Raw genomic sequence first — 23,964 nt, 5'->3', positions numbered from 1 at the left:
TGGTATGTTTTTAGAGCTCTTATGGATCTTTTTTTGAAACACAGAAAATGATGATATAAAATATAAACAATATCATTACCCAAAGAATAATATCAAGTGAATTTACCGGTGGTGATTTCTTTATGTTTAAAAAGTAGGACTGAAGAGGATTGACATACTGTGATCCTGTAAAAAAAAATCATGTGATCAGAAATACTTTCTGTTTTCATTCTTCTTTCTCCAAATTTAGTGTCAAACAAAAGTGTGGCGCCACCTAGTAGTCACTAAAGGAATTACATTCCAAATAAGTGTGACCAAAATAGTAGAAGAAACTGGATCAAAGAAATCCACCAATTCTAAACCCAGAACCGTAGATGGATTTAGGATTATTTTATTTTGCTACAAAGCACAGTAGAAGAATCGAGAATTGGGACTCAATGCTACTTTTTGGCCCACTTTCCACCAATTTTCTCCAGATAAATATGTCTGGGTGTAAAAAAAAAAAAAAAAAAAAATGGGCCAGAATTTTCCCTTGAGCCTCTCGACAGGAATGAGATTTATTACCCAGAATGCCATACGGGAAAGTGACCTGCTATGGGCACAATCAATGAGTGGAGAAGACAGCAGTAATTGTTTTGGATAAGCCACTGTTTACTTGACGATGATACAAGTCAACAAAATGAGCCGCCGTCTCTTCTTATTTGTTTTTAATCCAACGTCCTTTCACTCACATTCCCTCAGAGCCTCCATATGAAGATGCTAACAGATGGTTAAGTGTGTCTACATATGTAGGTCAGGTGTGGTGCCACCGAGCTGGTTGCCATAGCAACTGAGAATCAAACAAGACCGCAATCTTTGCAACTCCGGCGAGGAGGAGGGGGGGGGGTACAATTTTGCGGACTTATCTTCTCTCACTGGTTAACCCCTTTTGAGATGATTTCCCCAAATTGTCAAATGCATCACATTAACTATATATATTCAGTTTCTCAATGTGTATCAGCTTTTTATTGACATGCCTGACCTTGGTGGTGGGTGGCGGGGGGGACGGTGCTTCAGCGTGACACAAAGGGGGGGCTCTCCTCGCTTGACTTTTTTTCCTCACACGTGAGTGGACGCAGTGAGCAGAATGCTGATGAGGAAAGAAAAAGAATGAAAAAAATAAATAAAAGCCTCCTCTGTAGCTGTGAGACGGAACGATGGTAGGGAGAGAAATCAGACCGAGCCTTTCTTAGCAAACCTTCCCGTCTTTGTTTAATTCTGTCTTTATCATCACAGTGGCCCACTTTTAATGTCTGTCCAGGCTAATGAGGTGAAAAATTAGCTGCAGGATCTCCAGGGAAGCTTTTAGAAGCAACAACATGAAATGTTTTTGGGGGATAGGATTAAGCATTGTGTATTTATACTCTACATAAAAGGGATCATTCAAAAGGCCAGTGATGATGAGAAACGCTTGATGTCTTTTCCAGGTCACAATTGAGAGAGGAGGATTGAATGAAGGCCAAAAAGGATTTGGATGGAGAGACAACTATTCAATGAAAGGCTATTTTGAAGGGGAATGTTCCAAAAGAAAGACATGAAGGCCATTACATTATTGTGCTTCGAGTCAACACAACTCAGGACATGACTCACTGCGCTGTACTGTCAAGTCTCAAACAACATTTTGCTGAGCTCGGACTTTTCAACGTGCTTCTATGCTGATTTTATGAACACTGTTTGTCCCTTATTAAAAACAGGCAAGCTTAAATTGGTGAAACTCTTCAGGTTATCCTAATTGTGGTTTTAATCATTATTAAGAGTCCACAGGATGTGACAAATTGGAGTTGATATAATGAATGGAAGCGCCATAATCCAGTTATGTGCTACTTGTAATGAATTAGCTGTCAACTGCAGTTCAAGCTTCGCCCCCGCCTCGAGTATGAAACCAATTATAAATATACTGAATGATTATGGTAGGTAAATGAACCTGAATTAAATAATCTTCAAATTAAAATGTTAATTTATATATATTCCTGGAGAACCATGCTTGGGGGGCAAAAATACACATACAAGTATGAAACATTTGGAAGAATTTTGAATATATTATGTTATGGTTTTTATATTTTATTAAAATTGTTAAAAAGGTATTTTATTTTATTTTTTATTTAATTTTCTTCATTAGATTTATTATGTTTTAAGCATGTGATTCAAACTTTGACCCCAAAAATACGATTGCAAACACACTGCTGTAAAAGTCAATACGGAAAAAAAAATTGGACACTTTAGGAGGTGGGTGGACGTTTTGAATTGCTCTGTCGCCATCTAGCGGTTTAAATCTAGAGTGCATGTTTAAACACAAATTACGAATCAATTATATTACTCTATATTATATTATTTTACAATTATATTATTCGATATAATTTTATATTATGTTGTTCTATATTATGTTATGTTATATAACATAATATAATATCTTATATTATATATGAATATACTATATATATATATATATTATATATATATATATATATATATATATATATATATATATATATATATATATATATATATATATATATATATATATATATACATTTATATATTATTATTATTTAATATATATATATATACAAATATAATGTGTAATAATATATTATTGGTGTTTGATTATGTATTATGTATAATATTAATGGTGGACGTTAATGTATATAAAATATATAATATAAAATAATATAATATAGAGTAATATATATAATTCGTCATTTAGTTTAATTTTATTTTATTTATGATGGTTTAAGCATGTACTTTAGATTTGAACCGCTAGATGGCGGTAGAGCAATTCAAAACATCCACATACCTCCTAATGTGGCCAATATTTTTTTTACATATTGACTTTTACTGCAGTGTGTTTTTAATCGTGTAAACTCATCATTTTAATGTAAAACAAAAGCAAACAAATAAACGAATAAACGAATAGACAGATAGATAGATAGATAGATAGATAGATAGATAGATAGATAGATAGATAGATAGATAGATAGATAGATAGATAGATAGATAGATAGATAGATAGATAGATAGATAGATAGATGGATGGATGGATGGATGGATGGATGGATGGATGGATGGATGGATGGATGGATGGATGGATGGATGGATGGATGGATGGATGGCTAGATAGATAGATAGATAGATAGATAGATAGATAGATAGATAGATAGATAGATAGATAGATAGATAGATAGATAGATAGATGGATGGATGGATGGATGGATGGATGGATGGATGGATGGATGGATGGATGGATGGATGGATGGATGGATGGATGGATGGATGGATGGATGGATGGATGGATGGATGGATGGATAGATAGATAGATAGATAGATAGATAGATAGATAGATAGATAGATAGATAGATAGATAGATAGATAGATAGATAGATGGATGGATGGATGGATGGATGGATGGATGGATGGATGGATGGATGGATGGATGGATGGATGGATGGATGGATGGATGGATGGATGGATGGATGGATGGATGGATAGATAGATAGATAGATAGATAGATAGATAGATAGATAGATAGATAGATAGATAGATAGATAGATAGATAGATAGATAGATAGATAGATAGATAGATAGATAGATAGATAGATAGATAGATAGATAGATAGATAGATAGATAGATAGATAGATAGATAGATAGATAGATAGATAGATAGATAGATAGATAGATAGATAGATAGATAGATAGATAGATAGACGGATGGATGGATAGATAGATAGATAGATAAATGAATCAATAAATAAATACATAAATAAATAAATAAATAAAACAGAATTTTCTCAGCTCCACCTTTGCTGGGTGTCTCACAGCGGATTCTAACCTCACAAGTATTTGTCAGTTTGTCACAAATTAAAGTTATTGGCTTAAAATATATATATATATATATATAAATACAACCAAACTTTTTATGAAGAATGCATCATCATCACCATACTCATCATCATCATAGCCACCCCCCCCCCCCCCCCCCCTTAGACAGTCTGACCGCCCACCCACTCCGGGGGGAGAAAGTGCTGCTTTGTGAATAAAGGGAGCGGCGGAAGGGGCAGAAAGCAAACTTTTTCAAAAGAAGAAGAAACGCCGTTCTTTTCCTCCACGTTTCGGAGGTGAAGAAGCTTCTTCGGAGCGACACGGGAGCCCACGCTAGGTAAACCAGCTCAATTTTTAAGGTTTAGGATGCAAAGATGTATGCACGGCAGCCGAACCGTGACCGGAATAAGAGTCGCATAATGATTGGTCATTCCTATGCACGATACGCAACTCCGTGCGTCGTCTGGAGGCGCGTTTCTGATTTCCAACTCGGTCAATCGACTTTACTCGAGATGTTGTTCATGCATGCGAACTTTCCGTTTTGCAACATAACATGCATGACTCACGCGAAAGACGTGCAATGCCCGGTGTCACCATTCCACGCACACACACACACACACACACACACACACACACACACACACACACACACACACACACACACACAGAGGACTCTTTCATGCTGTTATGATGAGTGACTCGAGTGGACGTTGGACCTCAACATTTGCTACTTTTTAAAAAAAAAAAAACAACTAATGTTTTGATTCCATCTCAGTTTTATGAATGCATGGAATGCCATGTGTTTAGCACAGCACATGTCAATGCAGACACATTCCATTTTTAAAGCATGGCTTATCTTTTTGCAAAAAAAAAAGACAATTTGCTTCCATTTGTTTTTGCAGAAGGTGCTCCACGATGATGGTGCTCACTTTGCTGTGTCTGCTCCTCGCCGCATCGGTTCGGGGCGAGCCCTGCCTCATCATCAGCGAGATCAACGCCGACAACCCCAAACTAGACACCAGCGAGTTCGTGGAGTTGTACCACACCAGCGGACAACGGTCTTCCCTGGACGGATACACTCTGGTCTTTTACAACGGGAACGGAAACGTGGCTTATAAAGTTTTAGATCTAAAGGGGCATAGCACGGACGATAGGGGCTTTTTCCTGGTTGGCTCGGTGGATATGCTGCCCAAACCCGCCATCCCTCTGCCTCCCAACACCGTCCAAAACGGTCCGGATGACGCCGTCGTGCTCTATCATACGTCGGCGGCGCGTTACGTCGAGAAGATGAACGTCACCTCCATGGGTTTGGTGGACGCCATTGTTTATACGACACGCAAGACAGGCGGAGCTGAGGTCCTGGCAGATATTCTCACGCCAGGGGAGCTGGCATTTGTCGAAGATGAAACCGCCCTTGAGGGGGACGAATCCATCGAGAGGTACTCAAGATTTGGAATATTTTCAAATGATAAAAGGCAAAATAAATCAAATTGAGTTATATTGATTGACAAAGTGGAATTCATCTACCTATCCAGATGTTTGTTGTCTGAAGATCGCTGGGGCTTCAGGGTGTCCGCTCCCTCCCCGGGCCAGAGGAACAACTGCACGCCGTCCACCGTGCCGTTGAGCAGGCCCGTCATCACCGAGCTGAAACTGGGCGGAGGTCTGGCGGACGGCTTCGTGGAGCTGATGTCGGCGTCCGAGGCCGGGCCGTTTGTGTTGGTGGTGCTGAACGGGAAAACGGACAGAGTCAGCGTCAGTTTGAACGTGAATACGAGCATCTCCAGGAATGGACTCGTCTCCATGATTGTAGACAAGAGGTTTATGAAAGGTAACATTTTCCCAAGGAAATATTCGACATTAAAATTGAGACCTTTTTCTATAATTGCAAAATTGTGACGTTTCTTTTAGGAGACGAGTCCGGGGGAGTCGCCATATACAGCGGTACGACTTCGGAGTTTCCCGTGGGCGCCCCGCTGAGCCTGATCGAGCCTCTGGACTCGTTTGTGTTCGCCGGACCCGGAGACAAGCCCAGCGCCAACCTTACGGAGACCCTCATCCCCGGCAGGCAGCCATATCAGCTCAGCAACAGGCAAGTAGTAATTAGGACACGACATTCCGAGCATTGACATTATAAAGGCACATTTTGACACAATGTTACATAAATGAAGTTATCCAAAAATGTACTTTTTACAATTGCGACACGATTTTTGTATCAAAAGGGGATTTTGACGGTCATCTTGTGATCAGTGTTCATCTAGGCGGAAGCTCGCCTTCCTGTTTTTTTTTTTTTTTGTCCCGAATACGTACTTAGTCATGCTGCATCACTACGCGATCATCATTTTATGGCACACTCGACAAAACAGCTTCTCTTTTCAATTTCAGCTAAATGAGCATATCGTGGAGCGGATAAAATGATGAAAAGCCGACTAAAATAGTTGCATTTTTGGGATCAGTTTAAAGGAGGGAGGCTTCTACCTCAGCCGTTGTGGCATGGCTATGTGGACCAGAGATCCCGGCGTCTTTTGGGAAGCTCCGCAAACCCCGGGGCAACCCAACCAGTGCCCCTGGCCAAAAATCTGCCCTCACACTTTGGGTGAGTGTTGGCTCAACAATATGTAAATAATTTACAATCTAGATAGCTTTGGCACAAATGTCATTTTCTGCAAGTGTTATACTGCCCTCTGGTGGTTACAAATCAGATGGCGCACCACAATGTCAATGGACGATGAAGCATAAAATGTTGTGTTTAATACAAGCGCCTGTTTAAGTAGTTCCGGGAGGAGGTTCGGATACGTCCTCTCACCTGCCATCTTGGGGGACCGGTGACTTCTTGATCAACGAGCTGAACACGGACACCCCCGGCGCGGCTGAGGACGGCGAGTACGTGGAACTGTGGCATCCCTCTGGACGCCGTGTGTCCCTGCAGGGCATCTGGATTCTGCTTTTCAGTGCCCACAACAACAAACCCTACCGAGAGATCAGCCTGAGTGGGCACTTTACCACCGCCAAGGGATACTTCCTGCTGGGCAGTGATAGGCTGGTGCCGGCGCCTTCTCTCCGCCTACCTCCCAATACCATCCAGAACGGACCGGACGCCGTGGCGCTGTACCGCAGCCCGTTGGGCCCGCCGTCGTCACAGCAAAGGGGGATCCCCACCAAAGGGCTTCTGGATGCCGTGGTGTATCGCAAGATGGGATCGGATCAGGAGGCGCAGGAGCTTAGTAAGGCGCTGACGCCAGGACAGCTTCCCTTACTGGAAGACCCGGAGGTTCTTCCTGGTGATGAGGCGCTCAGCCGCTGCGGAGGCCTTTACCCTCATGACTTGTCTGCATTTTCAGTGAGTAATTGGACTAAAATGCCCGTCAAGTGAATTCTGACTCCATTCTTTCAACTCACACAGGTGGCTCCGCCTACTCCGTTGAGGGAGAACACTTGTCCTCGGCCTCCCCCAGCTCCAGAGGGCGTGGTCATTAACGAGGTGGCCAGTCGCCACTGGACCAATCACAGCCAGCAGAGGTCCTTTGTGGAGTTGTACGGGCCACCGTTGGTCAATCTGCGTGGTCTGGTACTGGTGGTGTTGGACCAGGAACACAGCGGCAGGATCGTGGCGCTTCCTTTGATCGGAGCTATCGCCCGTGACGGGTATTACGCCATCGGGAATGTCACTGACGCCGGTGAGCATGATGTTTTTTTTTTTTCTCCAGTATTGTTCCATACCTTCATTCTCCGTCCTCATATGTTTTCTCCTCTGCATAGATCAGACTTTCCCAGAAGGCGTGGATGTGCCGGCACGGGGAGCGGTTATCTTGTGTTACGACCTTTTCAGCGTTTGCAGAGCTGCCACCGCCCTGACCAACTCCAGTCGGCGGGACGAGCTGATGTTCAGTGACGTCCAGATGCTGCTCTCATCGACGTCCACCAGAGGGAGCCAGGTTATTCCAGCCCTTAGGTGAGTGGTTTACATTTTCTGATGATTACATCGTTTTTGTTTGAAGATGTGATTAATTTTTGGCTCTTTGTGTTCAGGTCTGTGAAAAACGCTGCCGTCTCTGTCAGCCGTTGTGCGTGCTGCGACGTGAGGAGCCCTTCTTCTTGGACGACGTCTTCGTCGACACCTCAAAGCGTTAACATCTGCCCCAGCTTGGACTTCTCCAGTCACATCGACATTTGCCTCGGACCGCCTTCCAGCGGCTGGACGGAGAACTCAGGAGGTGAATGAAACAATATGACAAAGTATGATAACGTGGAACAAAGGACCGCTGGACAGTCCCCTTGAAGTGATGGCGATAAATATTAATCCAATATGTGATATTTGTGCTGAGTTTCAGACTGCAGTGGTCTCATTCTAGGAAGGAAGATGGTCCAAGTGGCCCATTATCTGGAGCAGAGGTGTCTCTGCGGAATATCCGCTTTATCACTCCAAGGTAAAATCAACTGTCATGGATCATCGTGTAACTTTGACTTGAATTGCTTACTTTCTGTTCAAGGGGCCAATTTCTCCTGTGTGTCTGGCTGGTTGCGAGTATGGGGAAGCATTCGAGCCTTCTCGGACCACCAGAGGGCGCTCATCATCCAGACCTCCACTGTGAACCTCTCGCATGCTGATGTTTGCGCCGCTCCCGTCACGGACCGCCACATCAGCACAGGTCAGTAAAATCTTTCTGGACGCTTCAGAAGAATAAAGATAGTTTTATTTTTTATATTTGAATTTTTACTAGGATCCAGCCTGGGTCTACAGATTGGTCTGGTAGTCGCGGTACTCGCGCTACTCGCGCTCGGAGCGGCTCTTTTTACGTATTTCTACAAAAGAACGTTCGTATTCTTACTTTCTTTCTTTTGTTCACCCCAATTTGGATTTTTTTTTAAAGTCTGTTTCTGCTTTCAGGCGTCCTCTGGACTACGCCACCATGGAGCTGAGTGAGCATGCAGAGGGTCTCTCAGATCTATAGTCCAGGAAATATCACGGGATCATTTAAGTTGTCCTTATGTTTCGAATGGGACCACTGATGAAAATGAGCTGTTTTAGAAAATATTTTTTTATAAAGGTCAATGTGAACAGTGCTGGTTACTAAAAGGGGGGAGGGGTTAATACTTGACAGAAATAGTCATTTTGTGGAAGAAAAATACTTAAGAATGATTGTTGCTTTGTAAATTTGCTTGTAGTAAATGTTTATAGTTGCTCTTATTGGTGGTTTAAACGAGTGGTTTTCCTTCAGAGGGCCACTTAATGACTGAAAATCAGATAAACATATTTACTGTACACAATTTGCGATGTACGTATTTTTGGCTGTTAAGTGGGTGATGAAAGTTCCCGCTAACATGGCGTTTTAGAAACAGCAGCGGCGCCGTCTTGTGGCAAAATTAGGGCATTACATTTATTAGCTCTTGCAAAGATTTGTTAAATGTGAAGGAATTACCACTTTTGATGCTCACTTAAATCGATTTGTTTACATTTTCTTATGATAAAAAAGGGACGCAAGCCTTGACGTGCAGAGTCATTTATGAAAGTTGTTTACTTACAATAAATATGGAGAGTGTGGGTCTGTTATGTTTATGCTGATCGTGCTTCAGAAATTGTCGTTTTGCCTTGTTTTTTTTTTTTTTTAAAAAAAGCTCAAATCCTCATTTGGTAGAGGAAAAGCTGCAGTTTAATAGAAAGATATATTTTTAGATTGTATGCAATCCTCTGATTTAAAGCAATTACACAGATGTCAACACAAAGTGCAACATAGTTTAAATCTTTTTTTTTGATAGTAATTCAACTTGTTTCTTCCTTAAAAAGGAAATGTTGGCATTTATTTCTAAATATGTTGATCAGAATTGATCCTAGAAAATCATTTTTAATGTATTTACCGTAAAATCTTTTTTGTGTCTGTAGCTGTTTAATGTTGAAAAGTGAATTTGGGAAATTGCATTATAGTTGTATACCCTGAATAAGATCATTGGAATTTTTATAGGGGATATTTCATTACATCGAGCCTTTACAGCAGTATTAAATTGTAGCGCAATGTTATTTTTTGTACTGAACAAGTGTTGGACCATACTCGCTCTTGCATACAACAATGACAAAACCGGCTACTGTCGTTGTTATGGTTTGAATTAAATTGAAAAAAAAACAATCCCTCAATTGTATTGCAATCATTTATATTTTGCTTTGATGACTACATGCAGTGTAAAGTTCCACCTGGGAAGTGTCTGCTTACCGTCACTGTGGCAATGAAGACAGCAACGGGTGAAGCTTGCATGGAGACATCTTGTTTTCCCGGTAGGCAGGTCAAGCGCAGGAAAAATACAATGGCGGTCCTGAAAGATGGAGGGGAGGGGGGGGGAGGGGTGATGGAAATCCTTGAGAGACCTAACATGCATACAAAGACTTATGTAAGAAAATGTAGTAAATAAGCACAAAGACAGAAGAAGCGTTTACATCAACGTGTCTTTGTTGAATGTAATAAAAAGAAAATCTACAGACACCATCTTGTTTGATATGTACAACAATTGTAGATGTTTCTCTACTTTGGTTCTTCCACTTGTGTATTGATTGTGTAGCACGAGTAATAAGAATAAAACACCCCCCCCATTAGCATATTAAAATAAATTCATTTTGGTTTTGTTGGCCCGGCACAAGTTGGTCCAGAGTCTTTCAGCTACTTGTCACTTTTCTTCTTGTGGTTCTGCTCAGCCAAATTCTGCTCGTCAAACAAGTCGGGGTTCTCGGCCAGCGTGGCCCGGATTTTTTTCTTCTCCTTGAAGCGTCCTGAGTGGGAAACCTTGACGTGGCGCCCCTTAGTGGCCGACTTATCCACGATTTTCTCCAGCCGGGCGCTGAACTCGGTGGCCTCCGGAGCGGGCCCGCCGCTTCCCTGGAGGTCTTTGGTGTTGCTGCCGCACTCCGCCGGGATCTCGTACAGGACCTTAGACTCGGACTTCTTCTTGCGGGAGAAGGTGAGCTTCCACCAGCTGGGGTCAGACATGATGGCGGCGGGACGGACGAGAAACCTGAGGGACGCACGGCATGTCGTCAAAGATGTTGGGTTCACGTGTGTGTTGGGTCACCTGACACTTAGCTCTCGACTGATGATGGAATCAATAATTGAATGAATGAGTATCTTGTGTTCATATGAGCTGATGTGATGTCACTCAAACACTTTCCGGATGAAGTAACAACACTACGCAGCTCTTCTCTATCGTTCCCATTCTACTACACTTAGGAAGTTGTTGTCGTAGAATTGTGCGGCATATTTGACGATGAACATTCAGTTTCATATGAGCAGCTATGCAAATAGCAAACATGTCTTATCAGCGACGTGCACACCTGTCGGCACAAAGGTCCCACATTGTTTGATCTGCTGTGTTGACTCCTAAAGTCGTAAATGTTTTATTTTTCTTGATGCTGCTAAGAGGGCTGTGGGCCAAGCTCAAATAAGTCACGTTTGTTTTGGTTTAACATTAAAGCTATAAATATTGTGTTTATCGTCTTAAGATTTTTTTTTTGTTCCAATTGTTTTTGTTTGTTAGTGATTCCAACCGCAGAGCAATTGAGAGGAATAATGAGCCCCAAAAGCAAATACAACTTTTGTGTTCCGGAGAATAACTTTGAACAATGTGCATATTTCCATCTGGTGTGTCGGACTTTTGACTGTTGACTTACAGGAGGCCCAACTATGGTTAACTTTTAATAAGTTACCGTGTGTATTCTGTCATGCCTCAACACATCACAGTAGCTGGACCAAAAAAAAAAACCTGCATATCTTTTTTGTCTTTTTTCCTCAAATCGATAACCGGCTGACGACGACACAAGTCGCATGGCTGCGCTGATATACCACGCTTTGCGATTGCGACTTTTGATTTAAGTTATCCAAGTTGGTTACCATGGTTACAATAACACTCATACAGAGATACAATAGAGAGAGACATTTGAGGCCAGTCATGTCCTACCTTGCTGGCTGAAGAAGATGGTCAGATGTGAATAAGTGCTGCCATGCTTCAATTTTCTTTCCTCCTTCTTTTATGGTCTTCCTGTCAGGTGGGCAGCATCTCTCTTCTCCGCTTGTCTTCTACTGCAGTCTCACCTTGTTAGCTTGCAGCCACCTGACACACACACACGCCTTGGTCCCTCCCAGTTGAGTGCAGGCATGGGTGACGGTGACTCAGTGAGACCTTCCTTCGGTCCACGTCGAGATTCCTGAAGGCTTTCCGAAAACCGCACATAAATTTCCCTTTATCAGGTTTCAAACGCCAGACGAGCCCGAATGTGGAATTTGGACTCAGAATAAAGTGTTTGACTTGTCTTCCTCCTGTTTCACAACTGGGATTGCACACATAGGGACACACAAACACAAAAGTGAATGGGAATGGAGAGTCAGTCATGTTTTGCATAACGTGTGTGGGCTTTGCACACTTTGCAAATTTCATTCAAATCATTCATGCATTGTATGAATTGAACTACTGAAAACTTGAGTGAGCAAAAAGAAGAGATACCTTTCAGCTTAATACTTCTCTAAATCAAGATTTAGAAAGTCGCTTTTCCTGATTCATCCGTGCAACATTGGGCCAACTGGTAATGGCAACATGGTTGCGCCAATGACAATGAGGCTATATACTCCCTGCAAAAAAAAATAAAAAAAAATTGCCAGTTAGTATCAAAAATTTTTTGCCAGTTAGTATCAATGAATGTTATTTATTAATTTGTCAAATGTTTGGACTCAGACCACTATTGCACTCAACTTTTTTTTCAAATCCCAGTTAACTTCTTTCTTCAGCCTTGATGATGCTGAACGGGATCCAACCAATGAAATTGAAAAAGATGGCATCTCGGTTGTGAATAAAAGTGCAAAGAAAATTACTCTTGTTTGGTAAAATACTAAGACACAAAATTATATAAACGCAGTATTAAAACGGGCCAATTCGTTGTTCAATACATTTGCTGTGAATAAAATAACAAATCCTTGATGATTTGTCTCCCTCTACTGGCAGACCACACAAAAAATAAATTCTCGGCCAATCACCAATCAGAGACCGTTTTCAGCCAACTGGCGTCTGATTGGCGGGATGTGTCGGTACCGTAACATTGCCTTTTCCAATTGGTCGTCACTCTCATGATGTGTCAAAACCGGATGATGACTACTTCTGCAGAGAAAGCTTTCAGATAATCATGGAATAAAGCTATAAAACAGACTTTAACAGAAGATCAAGTCATAATGGAGGTAGGAGGAATAAAATAACGAGCTCGATTGGAGTTAGCGAAGCGTTTTAAAGCTCAATACGAGCTGTCTAAACTATTTTCTCACTTTAACAGAACATACAGAACGTACCAATTGATATTCAGACCAGCAAACTTCTAGGTAAGGCTGAAAACAATATTTTGTTCTTGTCAAGCCATACACGGAGTTAATGTTGTTAAAATGCAATGCTTTAAAGTAGTCGGTGATGCATTCACTGTCATACGTACAGCAGTGTATCCGAACTTCATTATGGCAATGTAAACAATGACGGGTTCATATCAACGACATGAGATTTGCGCATTTGCCAATACACAAATAATGTTGATGTGCGTGTGTGTATATGCAATCATGCATGTGTGCAGATTGGCTGATAGATAGGCGTCACTGCAATCTCAAGTGGCAGAATGCTGTCAAAGGGATCAGAGAAAAAATCAACGCCGCAATGCAAGACATGCCAGAGAATGAGGAGATCAAACAGCTCCTCTCAGGCTCCTGTAAGTCACGAAGCATGGTTTGCCATATGTGTGACATAATTTGACTGAGAAAGACTCAAATGTAGAAAGATTTGTGATTTCAATGACTATGTAAAATACAAGATTTTATAACAGCCCAATTGTTCAATTTCCACAGACATTCACTATTTTCACTGCTTGAGAATAGTGGAGATCCTGAAGGGGACAGAACAATCATCCAAGAACATCTTTGGCAAATATTCGTCGCAGAGAATGAAAGTGAGAAGATCCAAAAGCCGCTACTGTTACGAAATAACTTCAAAAGGTTTCCTGATGTTTTGGTTGTGTGCTTGCAGGACTGGCAAGAGATTCTGCACTTGTACCAGGCTGATAACATCTATTTAGGTGAGCACAGAATCAATAAATAAAAATAAAAAAAATGGTGGGAAAGGAGCAGGAAGTTAGCCAAGTGGGGTTTTTTTTGTGTTGTTTTTGTTTTACAGCCGAGGTGGCCAGCCTGCTGACTCGCAATGTAAGCTACGAGGGTCCGGCTCTAAGAAAGCAACTGGCCAAAGCCAAACAGCTCCAGCAGGACATGAGCCGGCGGGAGGTGGAGTGCCAGAGGTCGGCCGCTAACATGCGGGAGCATTATTACGCTGCCTGCAAGCAGTACGGTATCAAGGTGACTTCATTTAAGAGTAGACATAATTGTGTTTAGTGTCTTTCTAACCCTTTGTGGTTACTTTCAGGGAGACAACGTTCCTCGTGAGTTGCAGGCTCTGGTCAAAGATCTACCAGATGTTCTTGACAAAGTCGGGGCAGACGCCAGCAAGCTCGAAGAGAAAATCCAACTGTACACCGCTTTCACTAACTTTGTATGCGAGTGGTGAGTGAGTATATCAACAACAAAAAAAGCCCCTTTCGTTCCTGCTCCTGAGCCGAGGAGTACCTGTGGGCAGGTCGGAGCCGGTTCTTCCTCTGTTGACCTTTGCGCGGAAGAGAGGGAACGCCACCTTCTACGAGTGGAGAACCGGGAAGGTTCCCACAGTCGTGGAGAGGCCGCATGTGGAGGGGACACCTGTTGAAGCGCCGGCAGAGAACACGGTAAGTAACAAAATACTACCGGCAACAAATACGATTCACTTTTTTTTTTACCTTGAACATGTTACCGTCCTCTAGATCGATTGGGGAGACTTCAGTATTCAGGAGCCTAGCTCGGAAATCACAGTTGAGGACGGGATCGACTGGGGCATCAGTGTGGAGCCCAGCTCTGAGGTCTGATGCACAAAAAAAATATTAAGAATGATTTTTTTTTTCAATAATTAAAATCAAATGCGGCAAAATTGAACAACTGCGTATGCACGAGATCTCTTGATGTTGTCTGCCGACAGGGTGTTGGAGATGCGATTGACTGGGGGGACGGCGACGTCGCTCCTGTTGAGATTGAAATTGTACAAGCGGGTGCAGACTGTGAGTTAGCTTCTAACAAGACTTGCTTGAAGATTTTTGGTTCTTAAAGACGTACATCGTTGTAGGTCCCGAGGGCGTGGCGAAGGGAACCGATGCTTTAAGCGTGCTGGAGAACGCTCAGTCGCGCGGGCAGTTCATTGATGAACTCATGGAGGTAACGTATCTGCGGAAATAGTGAGTCGTGAACAATAAAAAAAAAAAAAAAAAAGAGGTTGACAGTCACAGCACCCTGTTCCTGTTCCAACGCAGCTGGAAACATTCCTCAGCCAGCGCCTCTCCGAGATGAGCCAAGAAAGCGACGTTGTAGCCATAAGTCAGTTCCAGTCGGCGCCGAACATCATCCAAATCCAGAGCAGAGAGCGAATTCGCAGCATGCTGTCGGAGGTTCAGGACATGCTGGGCCGGCTCACTTCGCTCAGGATGCAGCACCTCTTCATGATCCTGGCCTCGCCGCGGTACGCTGTCACTGCGCTGCACAAACTGGGCTCAGAAAAGGAACATTTCATATACAGTTTGGTTTGCGGTGCCACAGGGGGGGCGGCAGATGAATGTTAGCTCCAAAGCTAAACAATAAATGCTTTTTTGCAGGTATGTGGAGCGCGTTACAGAGGTGCTAAGGCAGAAAATAAATCAGGCCGACATTCTGGAGAGGAAGGCCATCGGCATGGTGGAGAAGAGGCTGGAAGCCTTGGAGGAACAGTCTAGGCTGGAGCCTCGAGTCGACCTGCTGATAGAACGCACACAGGAGCTCAAAAAAATGGTAATCACATCACTGCGCAAATTCTGAGGAGCGTCTAGGCGCTGTTAAGATTTTAAATTTGATTATTGCTAAAAATGTTCTAGATTTCCCATAAGTGCTTCTCACTGTGTTTCACTATTTAATGAATTCCTCACAGATTGAAAGCGACATTTCCAAACGATACAACAACCGACCAGTCAACCTGATGGGCGTCATCATATAGAGAGTTTAACCAGGACAAAATAAAAGTTTTGTTTTAGTTGAAAAGTCTTGTCCAGTGTGTTCTGTTTAGAACTCCTGAGGTCCAACGTGTATCCAAAACTTTTTCACTGATGTTGATGTTTAGGTTAATTCAATGAACCTTCTTCTACCTAGTGAAAGAGCGTTGTTCTGCAGGCCGCTAGTATAGATGGATTACCAAAATGCTCAATTTGTAGTAAATAACTCTTGGACCGAATTGACAGAAATTGGATATCGATGGTTGGGACTAACTGCAGTAGAGCATATGTCTAAAATAAATTGAATTCAGAAGGTGTAACCAGAATTGTAACAAAATACAATGAAACTAATGAGTTATTATTGAAAAAGTAAGAAAATACAGTATTTGAAGGTGATGATGACATAAAGCAACAAGAGCAGTAATATGTTGCACTGAATGACATCACTGAGTGAAACAATAACAGAAACACTGCAAAATATGACTCATATGAACCTGAGTAGCAGCTGTTTTTCTTAAGGGGGAAGAGTTCTGCCCCGTGACGCGTATGGCCTGATGATATTTATAAATCCGTGGAGGGGAATTTCACTCGGATGATGAAAGCTGGCGACTAGAATGTTCTACGCATGCGCCTTGCGAAAACGTGTTTTGGTGTCAAGCACCGCAGCTAAGCTAACGCTAGCCGGAGCTAGCAATTCTGCAAGTCATGCTGGGCCATCCAAAGAGGGAAGGCTGGGTGGGATGCGCTTAATGGGACGAGGACAACACGATCAGGCTGGATTGTAATTGCGGCGTTTCGTGGACTTAGTGGCATGGAGATTTAAGACAAAAAAAAAAAAAAAAACGCTTCTTGACGTGAGTATTTAATCAATGTTTTTAAATGCATAAGCCGGTACATCAGGGATAAAAGACATCGTGACGTTAGATTACGCGTGCATCAAGAACTAACATTTGCAAGTGGGTAGCATTTATATTTATGCAGTCAAATAACTTGTTCAGTCAAGTAGTTTCAGAGGTATTTGGTATTTTGACAGCAAAAAGTAGCCCGACTAGGCTAACTGCAGAGTGACAGCCGCGAGTGCCAATGAAAGTTGAGTCTTTATCTAGTCCCGCCCATACTTCATTTCTAATTGGGTGCTCACGGCTGCACTGGCGTGTCGCTTCCGCGTTTGGGCTGCGGCGAATGGCTGTTCCCTCACGTCAATCACCACTTGTTGCTAAGGAGATTGTTGACGCTGTCATCTCGAATACGGTGACAACGCCTCTCACTTTGTTTTAAAGGCAAAAAAAATAATAATAATAATCAGTGATCGTAACACGTGCATGTCTCAATGGCGAGTTTTGCTTGCATCGTGATACCGAGTTGCACATTCGGAAGGTTAAAAAATATATCAAGAGGCTAAATGGTAGCCATCAGGAGGAAGAAGAGAGGGAGGGACCTTGTCTGCTGCTCGGCCAGCGTTCACCTTCAGCCGCACCGCAAGTTGTCCCTTCAAGGGAGGGGTAGGCTAATGCTCAAACCGCTCCTCGATTCATTTTGAAAGGAAAGAATGACAGCGACCTTGTTGGGAGTTGACTGCGGTGTGGCGAGTGACTGAGTCCTGCTGGCCTGTCCTTAAATGTGCAAATATAGCCGAGCTTTCAAGAGATGTCTGCAATGTCTGCTGCTTCCTCAGAGCTCCGTGGAGCATTGACGGTTGTTTCTCTTGCCAGGAAGATGAAAATCATATGAAGACAAAGCGTGGACTCTCACACAAGTGGAAACGTTTGTGCCCCCCCTCCCCTCCCCAGAGATGAAAACGTTTCCCTCTGGACTCTCCCTAGCTCATTTTTAAGATCCAAAGTCCTCTTGTACTTTGTAGTTCAAGGGCCAAATTTCATTTTTATTTTTACTTTCACCTTTTTGTTCCTTTTGCAAAGAAATGCTTTACCTGAAAAAGTACTTCACAGAGGGCCTGATTCAGTTCACCATCCTTCTGAGTCTGATCGGGGTGCGGGTGGACGTGGACACCTATCTGAGTAGCCAGCTGCCACCCCTGAGGGAGATAATCCTGGGCCCGAGCTCAGCCTACACGCCCACTCAGTTCCACAACCTGCACAACACGCTGGACGGCTATGGCATTCACCCCAAGAGCGTGGACCTAGACCAGTTTTTTGCCACCCGCCGCTTGCTGAATCGGGTGCGCCAGCTGGATCGCTTCTCCGTGCCCAGCCCCGAGCTCGATACCTGGCTGGTGCACCGCGACGCAGAGAGCGAACAGACGGGCGGTGCCAGCATAGCCCTGGACAATGGGGGCGGCCTCGAGGACGTGAACGACCTCGACGCTGCCCCGGCCATGAGGGGGACTGGAGAAAGCGAAGGGGGGCCACCCGAGACCACCTACAACCTCAACGTAGCCGACGGCAGCCTCGGGGCAGTGGCATCCGATGGTGACCAGCGGCAGGACAACAATGAGGACCTCAGCAAAGAGGTAGTTGAGAAATTAATCAAAATTGTTCACATCACTATTCAAATCAGATGGAGTTCTCTCCCAGATGACTTAAGGTGAGAGTGAAAATACACAAATCATTTACAGTACATACTAACTCTTGTACTGCAGGACATCGACCTGATTGACATCCTGTGGCGACAGGACATCGACCTGGGCGCGGGCAGGGAGGTGTTCAACTACAGCAGACGGGAGAAGGACAACGAGGAGGACAAGCCTCGCCCGGCACAAGAGAGCAAGGACAATGAGGAGCAAGAGCGAGAAAGCTGGAGGAACGACGTTAACCTCCAGACGCTTCGCTCTGTGGACATTGAGACGGGAGAGAGCATCCCGCAGCAGGTTAAATTCGTTTTTGTTTGCCGTATTATTTTGAAAATAGTACCAGCCGGAGTGATGCCGAGTTTCTGTGCTCAAGCCTATCGCAATTCCGGCATCTTAAATTCTTCGTAATCTCAGCGGCCTTAAGATTTCACTCATATTCTACTTTTTGGTGTACGTGGGTGTGCAGCTCCCTGCCGCCGGCTCACAGACCTCCCTGTCTCTGCAGGAGTGTTTGAGGCTGCTGGAGGCCACTTTCCCCTTCGGAGAAGATCCCGAGGTAAAGGCGGCCGGCCGCATAAAGCTCAGACCTACACCGAGCGGCCAAACTAAATGAAACTGGACAATTGCCAAATTAATTATTGAAATAACAATAAACGCAACCCCTTATTAGTCAGTGGCCTCCCTCTGTGCGGCTGGCTTTACTTTTATAACCGTGACTATTTTTTTTTTTTTCTTAGTTCCCCACCCCAGCAGCACCACCCGAAGTGGCGACCCCCGGTACAGAAGCACCGTCCACGTCACAGGGCCTGGCGCCTCAACTGGACCTGGAGCAGCAGTGGCAGGATATCATGGCTGTCATGGAGCTGCAAGTAGGCAAAGCTCATCTCTTATTATACACAACCACAAATTGTTGATGCTTACTTAAAATAACTATAATCCTAATTTGTGTCAAAGGCCATGGACGTGAACAACAGCAGCGCAGGATGCAGCATTGACATCAGTAGGACATTGGCGAGCGACTTTGGACTGGTCCCGCCCGTGGCACCCATCCATCGAGACGTGAGCCTCCACCAAGCCTCGCTAGCCAGCTGCAGCCAGGAGTTTCCTCCGGTTTTCCCACCTCATCTGGACTCGGCCGGCGGGATGCGAGGATCCTCCAGCAATTCCAGTCACATTAATGCCACTTTTGGGACAACCAACCTGACTGGACTCTTTATGCCCCCCCTTCTCAATGCCACTGGTGCCAATGTAACCTCCACGCCCATCCCGCCGGACCCATTTGGTGGGCTTTTGGAGGAATCCATGCTAGATGAGATCAGCCTCCTGGACCTGGCCATGGAGGAGGGATTCAGCCACGCTCAGGCCTCGCAGCTGCGTGACGAACTAGACTCGGATTCAGGCCTGTCCCTGGACTCCAGCCGTAGTCCGGCGTCCCCCAGCAGCTCAGAAACATCCTCCTCCTCGTCTTCATCCACCTCAGCCACCTTCTCGGAGGAGGGCGCCGTGGGCTACAGCACTGCCGCATCCGACTCGGAGGAAGGAGCTGTGGGCGGATACCAGCCCGAATACAGCAAGCTGTGCCGCATGAGCTTCCAGGTTGACTTTACACTTCAAATCATTTAGTAGCAGATTCACTTTTGAATCACTTCATCTTGTAATTTTCCATTTATCTCACCATCTGTCTCTCAATCCTATCTGTCCATTTCAGGACAACTTCCACGGCCTCCCCCAGTTAGGAGGAATCAACCACAACCACACCTACAACCTACCACTTGGGAACCCTTTCACCGAACATCCAGAGCTCCCCAAGAAGCAGAACACCAAGAACTCCAAGCTTCCTCCTCCTACATCTGAGCTCCTGGACAAGCACTCGAGCCGGGACGAACGGCGAGCTCGTGCCATGAAGATCCCTTTCTCCAATGAAAAAATAGTCAACCTCCCTGTGGAGGAGTTCAACGAGCTTCTGGCCAAACACCAGCTGAGCGAAGCGCAGTTGGCTTTGGTTAGAGACATCCGCAGGCGTGGCAAGAACAAAATGGCAGCGCAGAATTGTCGCAAACGCAAGTTGGACACCATCATCAACCTGGAGGAAGGCGTGCACCAGCTAAGGCGTGACAAAGCCCGGCTACTTAAGGAAAAGATGGAGTTTCTACGTTGTATCCGGCAAATGAAGCAGAAAATGCAGAGTCTGTGCCAGGAGGTTTTTGCTCAAGTCCGGGATGAGCAGGGCCGGCCCTACCCACCCAGTCGGTACTCTCTTCAGTATGCCGCAGATGGAAGCGTTCTGGTGGTACCGCGCAGCGAGCAAACCCGGTCCAGGTCAGACAAGAAGACAAAAGACAAGAAGAAGTGAGGCCATCCATCTTCTAGGGGACTTAATGCACACGCGACGGAGGCAAGGCCCGCCAACCCGCCCGCGCTTGACTTTCCGTGTTTGTTTGCCCCCCCCCCCCCTTTTTTTTTTTCATTCTGCTCCTCAGTATTTTCCCTTGACTGCTCATCTTTCCGGATTTCCAAGGCGGGAAACTGGATTGCAAGGACTTTTTTTTTTTTTAAGAGGTTGCTTTATGAAGGCCGGTCTGAGGACAAAAACAGTCAGCCAGGGAGGTTGGGAAGATCTGGGATTCACTTTCATAAAGTACCCGGAACTTCTCAAGAACTTCAAACTGCCACCTCCACCACCGGAGCTCAAGGGCAGAGTCCTGCATGAGCCGGGAACAAAGCCAAGCCATGAACATGAAGACTCTGCGAATGACACGATTATCAAGATCCAACAACGAGATCATGAAGATCCACTAAGATAGTTCATCAAGCTTCTTGCCTAGAACTTGAGCTGCTGCTCCTGTTTGACCTAGCTCTTTGCTTGACCACTTATTGTGGACTTTCGAGGGAGGGAAAAAAGGAATGCTTAGTGGAGGCCGATCACAGGATAAATCAGTCAGCGAGGAAGGTTCTGAAGGGCTGCGATCCACTTTCACCAAGCAATCCGCAGCTCCCCCAAGAAGCAGAACCTAAAAAAAAAAACTGCCTCCACCAGAGCTTCTGGATCCTCATCACAAGATCATCAATCTCCCAATGAAGGAGTTTCAACGAGCTTCCGGCCAAGAAGTCAAAAGCTTATGCTCCTTATTTCGCTCTCCTCGCTCGTCCACTCATCTTTCCGGACTTCTGAGATGGCAAAGAAGGTGATAAAGAAGACTTTGTGGAGGACAAAATCTTCTGTTCCACCATCTGTCTTTGGGTTAGGAAGTCCGCCAAGGAGTTTGAAGAAGTAGTGCTGCCTTGCAATGTGTATCCACATGTTATTCTAGAGTTCCATCCACATGTACCGCCATTTCCAAAATGTTTGGCTTGATGCTCTCTGCTGACATTAACTCTACATAGTATGTAATCCAGGGGTTTTCAAGCTTTTTGGGTTCAGGGAGACTTTTTTTCAAGGATCCATAACTTTACCATCAATCAAAAATACAGTAAGTATCATAATAAACGTTTATAGATATTTAGGACTGTTAATACAAGGGTGTCAAACTCAAATTCCAGAGGCCACATTTGGTCTGCCATATGATTTTTGGTGACCCACTAAAGCTGTTTATCTGGTGCAATAACAACTAGCAAAGCTAACTATGCTTAAAACTTTAAATATGCGTCATCTAATCGTGGTATGTCGAATCAAAATTGAACAAATTGTTAAAATGCGCCTTGTTATTGGCTTATTGGAGTCTGCACCTCAAAGGAGTTTGATAGATTCAATCCAATGCAGTTAAGTTTGATTACTGATTGTCGCTAGCTGACATGCACTGCTAGCTTAAAACATGGCTGCAAACAACAGTTAGTTTACAAAAGCACATGTTGCCACGGACAGCCTACTACTAATTTGTGAACCCTCAAATTACACCATACCTGACCATGGGTGGTCCGAGAACCACTATTGTAGTCTACACAAATCAGCTTTACATTACCGTATTTTCCGGACTATAAAGCGCAACGGACTATAAGGCGCACCTTCAACGAATGGCCCATTTTAAAACTTTGTCCTTATATAAGGGGCACCATTAATGCATCATGTCAGATTTTTAATCCAAATCAAATCATTCTCCATTTTATCTTTTTTATTTCAACTTCAGACGCAACAAATTATAATCACAAAATAATGATCCATCGTCTTTTTGATTCATAGTCTTCAGCGGGCCACTTAGGATTGATTTCATGACACAATGCTTTGGGCCAGTTTAAATTTGGTCCATATATAAGGCGCACCGGACTATAAGGCGCACCTAAAAACCAAAAATTTTCTCAAAAGCCGACAGTGCGCCTTATAGTCCGGTGCGGCTTTTGAGAAAATTTGGGGTTTTTAGGTGCGCCTTATAGTCCGGAAAATACGGTACAAATCTGCACCTTTTTTCCTCAGTTGTCAAGTATAATCATCAGGACGAGGGGGAGTGCCGGGAGGTTTTTAAAATGAACCTCTTGCAACCTCAAATCTTAGGGACTGTTCTTAGTTTGGGTGAGTGTGAACATTGTGTGTGTGTGTGTGTGTCGGTGGTGGAGGTTAAACTACTGTAGTCTGGAATGTCGTGTTGTGACGGGGAAGCTCGTTTGTCTGGTACGGATGTTTTACTGAAATGAAATTGAAGCACGTGAGGGTGAATGAAGAGTGGAGCCCCAAGACATGAGATGAAGTTGGGGTGGGGTGGTTTTTGGCCATAGTATAACTTCGGCATAAAATATTAGGTTTGTGGCCACGGACGGGTTTAGTATCATTATCATGAATAACTCTGATGTCTGGCTATGAAAATGGAGCGCACAATTAGTGATTGCTTACCAAATTGTCAAACAGGGATGTTGTATGTATTGCGTGGCCATTATCGCTACTCTGTGACAACAAATCCATTTTTTTGTGCATGTTACACCTCACTAGTGGTTGCGATGTAGTATTTCATAGCCATTAATATGCAAATTGTGCTCATGTTATTATTCCTAATACGTGGCCATAAATTAGCATTTTGTGCGCATGTTCTATTTATATTGTGGCCAATTAACTTTTTTTTTTTTTTTTTTCATGTTTGGGGCTCCATAGAAGATTAAAAATGGTTGTGAAAGCATCTTCTCACTGTCGCCAACTCTTGCATCCTGCTAAAACTTAAGCACTTTTTTTTGTCTGTCTTGTAAATATTTGTGTGTCAACAACCCCCCCCCCCCCCATACCACCTTTTATTTTAGAAGTAGTTCCATGTTTGCTGGCAATCAAGATTGTTTTTATGAATTCATAAAGTGTTTTTATTTCCACCTGTTGCATTGTCAGTGCTTCAATGGTATCAAATTACAGTAAATAGTTTGTTTTAAAAGCTTTAGTAGACCTACCTGAGATTCAGAACTTTGAATTTGGGGTTAATCAACCCCCAGTCCGGGGTAGATGAACACACTTTGGGACTTAGAAAATCATACATACAAGTTAGATGAATCACATTTTACTTTTGCCAGGACACAACTAATGAC

The 23,964-nt window shown here is 43.9% G+C and overlaps 4 protein-coding genes across 9 annotated transcripts; 3 read left to right on the top strand and 1 right to left on the bottom strand.

Annotated features, from left to right (window-relative positions):
* Window positions 1–1,000: 1,000 nt before the first annotated feature.
* On the bottom strand, window positions 1,001–16,703 carry LOC147039736 (proline-rich protein 15-like protein B). Its single transcript, XM_085904222.1, has 14 exons — window positions 15,210–16,703; window positions 15,037–15,144; window positions 14,864–14,945; window positions 14,667–14,788; window positions 14,461–14,589; window positions 12,563–12,648; window positions 12,317–12,441; window positions 11,774–12,143; window positions 10,042–10,834; window positions 8,314–8,506; window positions 6,904–8,233; window positions 6,642–6,805; window positions 5,363–5,563; window positions 1,001–1,108 (listed from the first exon to the last, which is right to left on the bottom strand). Exon 9 carries the CDS (start codon window positions 10,807–10,809, stop codon window positions 10,483–10,485), a length of 327 nt encoding a protein of 108 aa, XP_085760348.1. The 5' UTR covers window positions 10,810–10,834; window positions 11,774–12,143; window positions 12,317–12,441; window positions 12,563–12,648; window positions 14,461–14,589; window positions 14,667–14,788; window positions 14,864–14,945; window positions 15,037–15,144; window positions 15,210–16,703; the 3' UTR covers window positions 1,001–1,108; window positions 5,363–5,563; window positions 6,642–6,805; window positions 6,904–8,233; window positions 8,314–8,506; window positions 10,042–10,482.
* On the top strand, window positions 4,045–10,299 carry LOC147039738 (uncharacterized). Its single transcript, XM_085904203.1, has 13 exons — window positions 4,045–4,172; window positions 4,738–5,274; window positions 5,371–5,666; window positions 5,747–5,927; window positions 6,292–6,431; window positions 6,610–7,175; window positions 7,239–7,512; window positions 7,595–7,787; window positions 7,865–8,049; window positions 8,167–8,262; window positions 8,326–8,484; window positions 8,557–8,650; window positions 8,724–10,299. The coding sequence occupies exons 2-13, from the start codon at window positions 4,751–4,753 to the stop codon at window positions 8,785–8,787; spliced, it is 2,772 nt and encodes a 923-aa protein (XP_085760329.1). The 5' UTR covers window positions 4,045–4,172; window positions 4,738–4,750; the 3' UTR covers window positions 8,788–10,299.
* On the top strand, window positions 12,899–16,006 carry cdk5rap3 (CDK5 regulatory subunit associated protein 3). Its single transcript, XM_085904210.1, has 14 exons — window positions 12,899–13,041; window positions 13,134–13,179; window positions 13,422–13,553; window positions 13,690–13,790; window positions 13,868–13,916; window positions 14,015–14,193; window positions 14,261–14,397; window positions 14,471–14,615; window positions 14,691–14,786; window positions 14,903–14,981; window positions 15,047–15,135; window positions 15,231–15,436; window positions 15,570–15,741; window positions 15,878–16,006. Exons 1-14 carry the CDS (start codon window positions 13,036–13,038, stop codon window positions 15,941–15,943), a joined length of 1,503 nt encoding a protein of 500 aa, XP_085760336.1. The 5' UTR covers window positions 12,899–13,035; the 3' UTR covers window positions 15,944–16,006.
* nfe2l1b (nfe2 like bZIP transcription factor 1b) lies at window positions 16,458–23,747 on the top strand. 6 transcript variants are annotated; one of them, XM_085904207.1, is made up of 7 exons: window positions 16,458–16,792; window positions 17,651–18,408; window positions 18,571–18,765; window positions 18,935–19,024; window positions 19,206–19,337; window positions 19,423–20,064; window positions 20,177–23,747. In XM_085904207.1, the coding sequence occupies exons 2-7, from the start codon at window positions 17,860–17,862 to the stop codon at window positions 20,819–20,821; spliced, it is 2,253 nt and encodes a 750-aa protein (XP_085760333.1). In that variant the 5' UTR covers window positions 16,458–16,792; window positions 17,651–17,859; the 3' UTR covers window positions 20,822–23,747. The 6 variants fall into 6 exon arrangements, with proteins under 6 accessions (XP_085760333.1, XP_085760334.1, XP_085760330.1 ...); XM_085904208.1 differs by having other exon boundaries at window positions 18,538–18,765; window positions 18,974–19,024; XM_085904204.1 differs by having other exon boundaries at window positions 18,538–18,765.
* The last annotated feature ends 217 nt before the right edge of the window (window positions 23,748–23,964 follow it).

The sequence above is a fragment of the Syngnathus leptorhynchus genome, chromosome 22 (assembly GCF_054491065.1).
Source record: "Syngnathus leptorhynchus isolate UIUO chromosome 22, UIUO_Slep, whole genome shotgun sequence".
NCBI lineage: Eukaryota > Metazoa > Chordata > Actinopteri > Syngnathiformes > Syngnathidae > Syngnathus > Syngnathus leptorhynchus.
This window is presented reverse-complemented; position numbering and strand designations above follow the sequence as displayed.

Coding starts and splice junctions, on each gene's coding strand:
- LOC147039738 (XM_085904203.1), top strand. CDS start 4,751: ATGATGGTGCTCACTTTGCTGTGTCTGCTCCTCGCCGCATCGGTTCGG. Junction 5,667..5,746: donor AGACAAGAGGTTTATGAAAG/GTAACATTTTCC, acceptor CGTTTCTTTTAG/GAGACGAGTCCGGGGGAGTC. Junction 8,050..8,166: donor CTGGACGGAGAACTCAGGAG/GTGAATGAAACA, acceptor GCTGAGTTTCAG/ACTGCAGTGGTCTCATTCTA.
- LOC147039736 (XM_085904222.1), bottom strand. CDS start 10,809: ATGTCTGACCCCAGCTGGTGGAAGCTCACCTTCTCCCGCAAGAAGAAG.
- cdk5rap3 (XM_085904210.1), top strand. Junction 13,554..13,689: donor ACAGCTCCTCTCAGGCTCCT/GTAAGTCACGAA, acceptor CAATTTCCACAG/ACATTCACTATTTTCACTGC. Junction 15,437..15,569: donor ATGATCCTGGCCTCGCCGCG/GTACGCTGTCAC, acceptor GCTTTTTTGCAG/GTATGTGGAGCGCGTTACAG.
- nfe2l1b (XM_085904204.1), top strand. CDS start 17,860: ATGCTTTACCTGAAAAAGTACTTCACAGAGGGCCTGATTCAGTTCACC. Junction 19,025..19,205: donor CCTTCGGAGAAGATCCCGAG/GTAAAGGCGGCC, acceptor TTTTTTTCTTAG/TTCCCCACCCCAGCAGCACC. Junction 20,065..20,176: donor TGTGCCGCATGAGCTTCCAG/GTTGACTTTACA, acceptor TGTCCATTTCAG/GACAACTTCCACGGCCTCCC.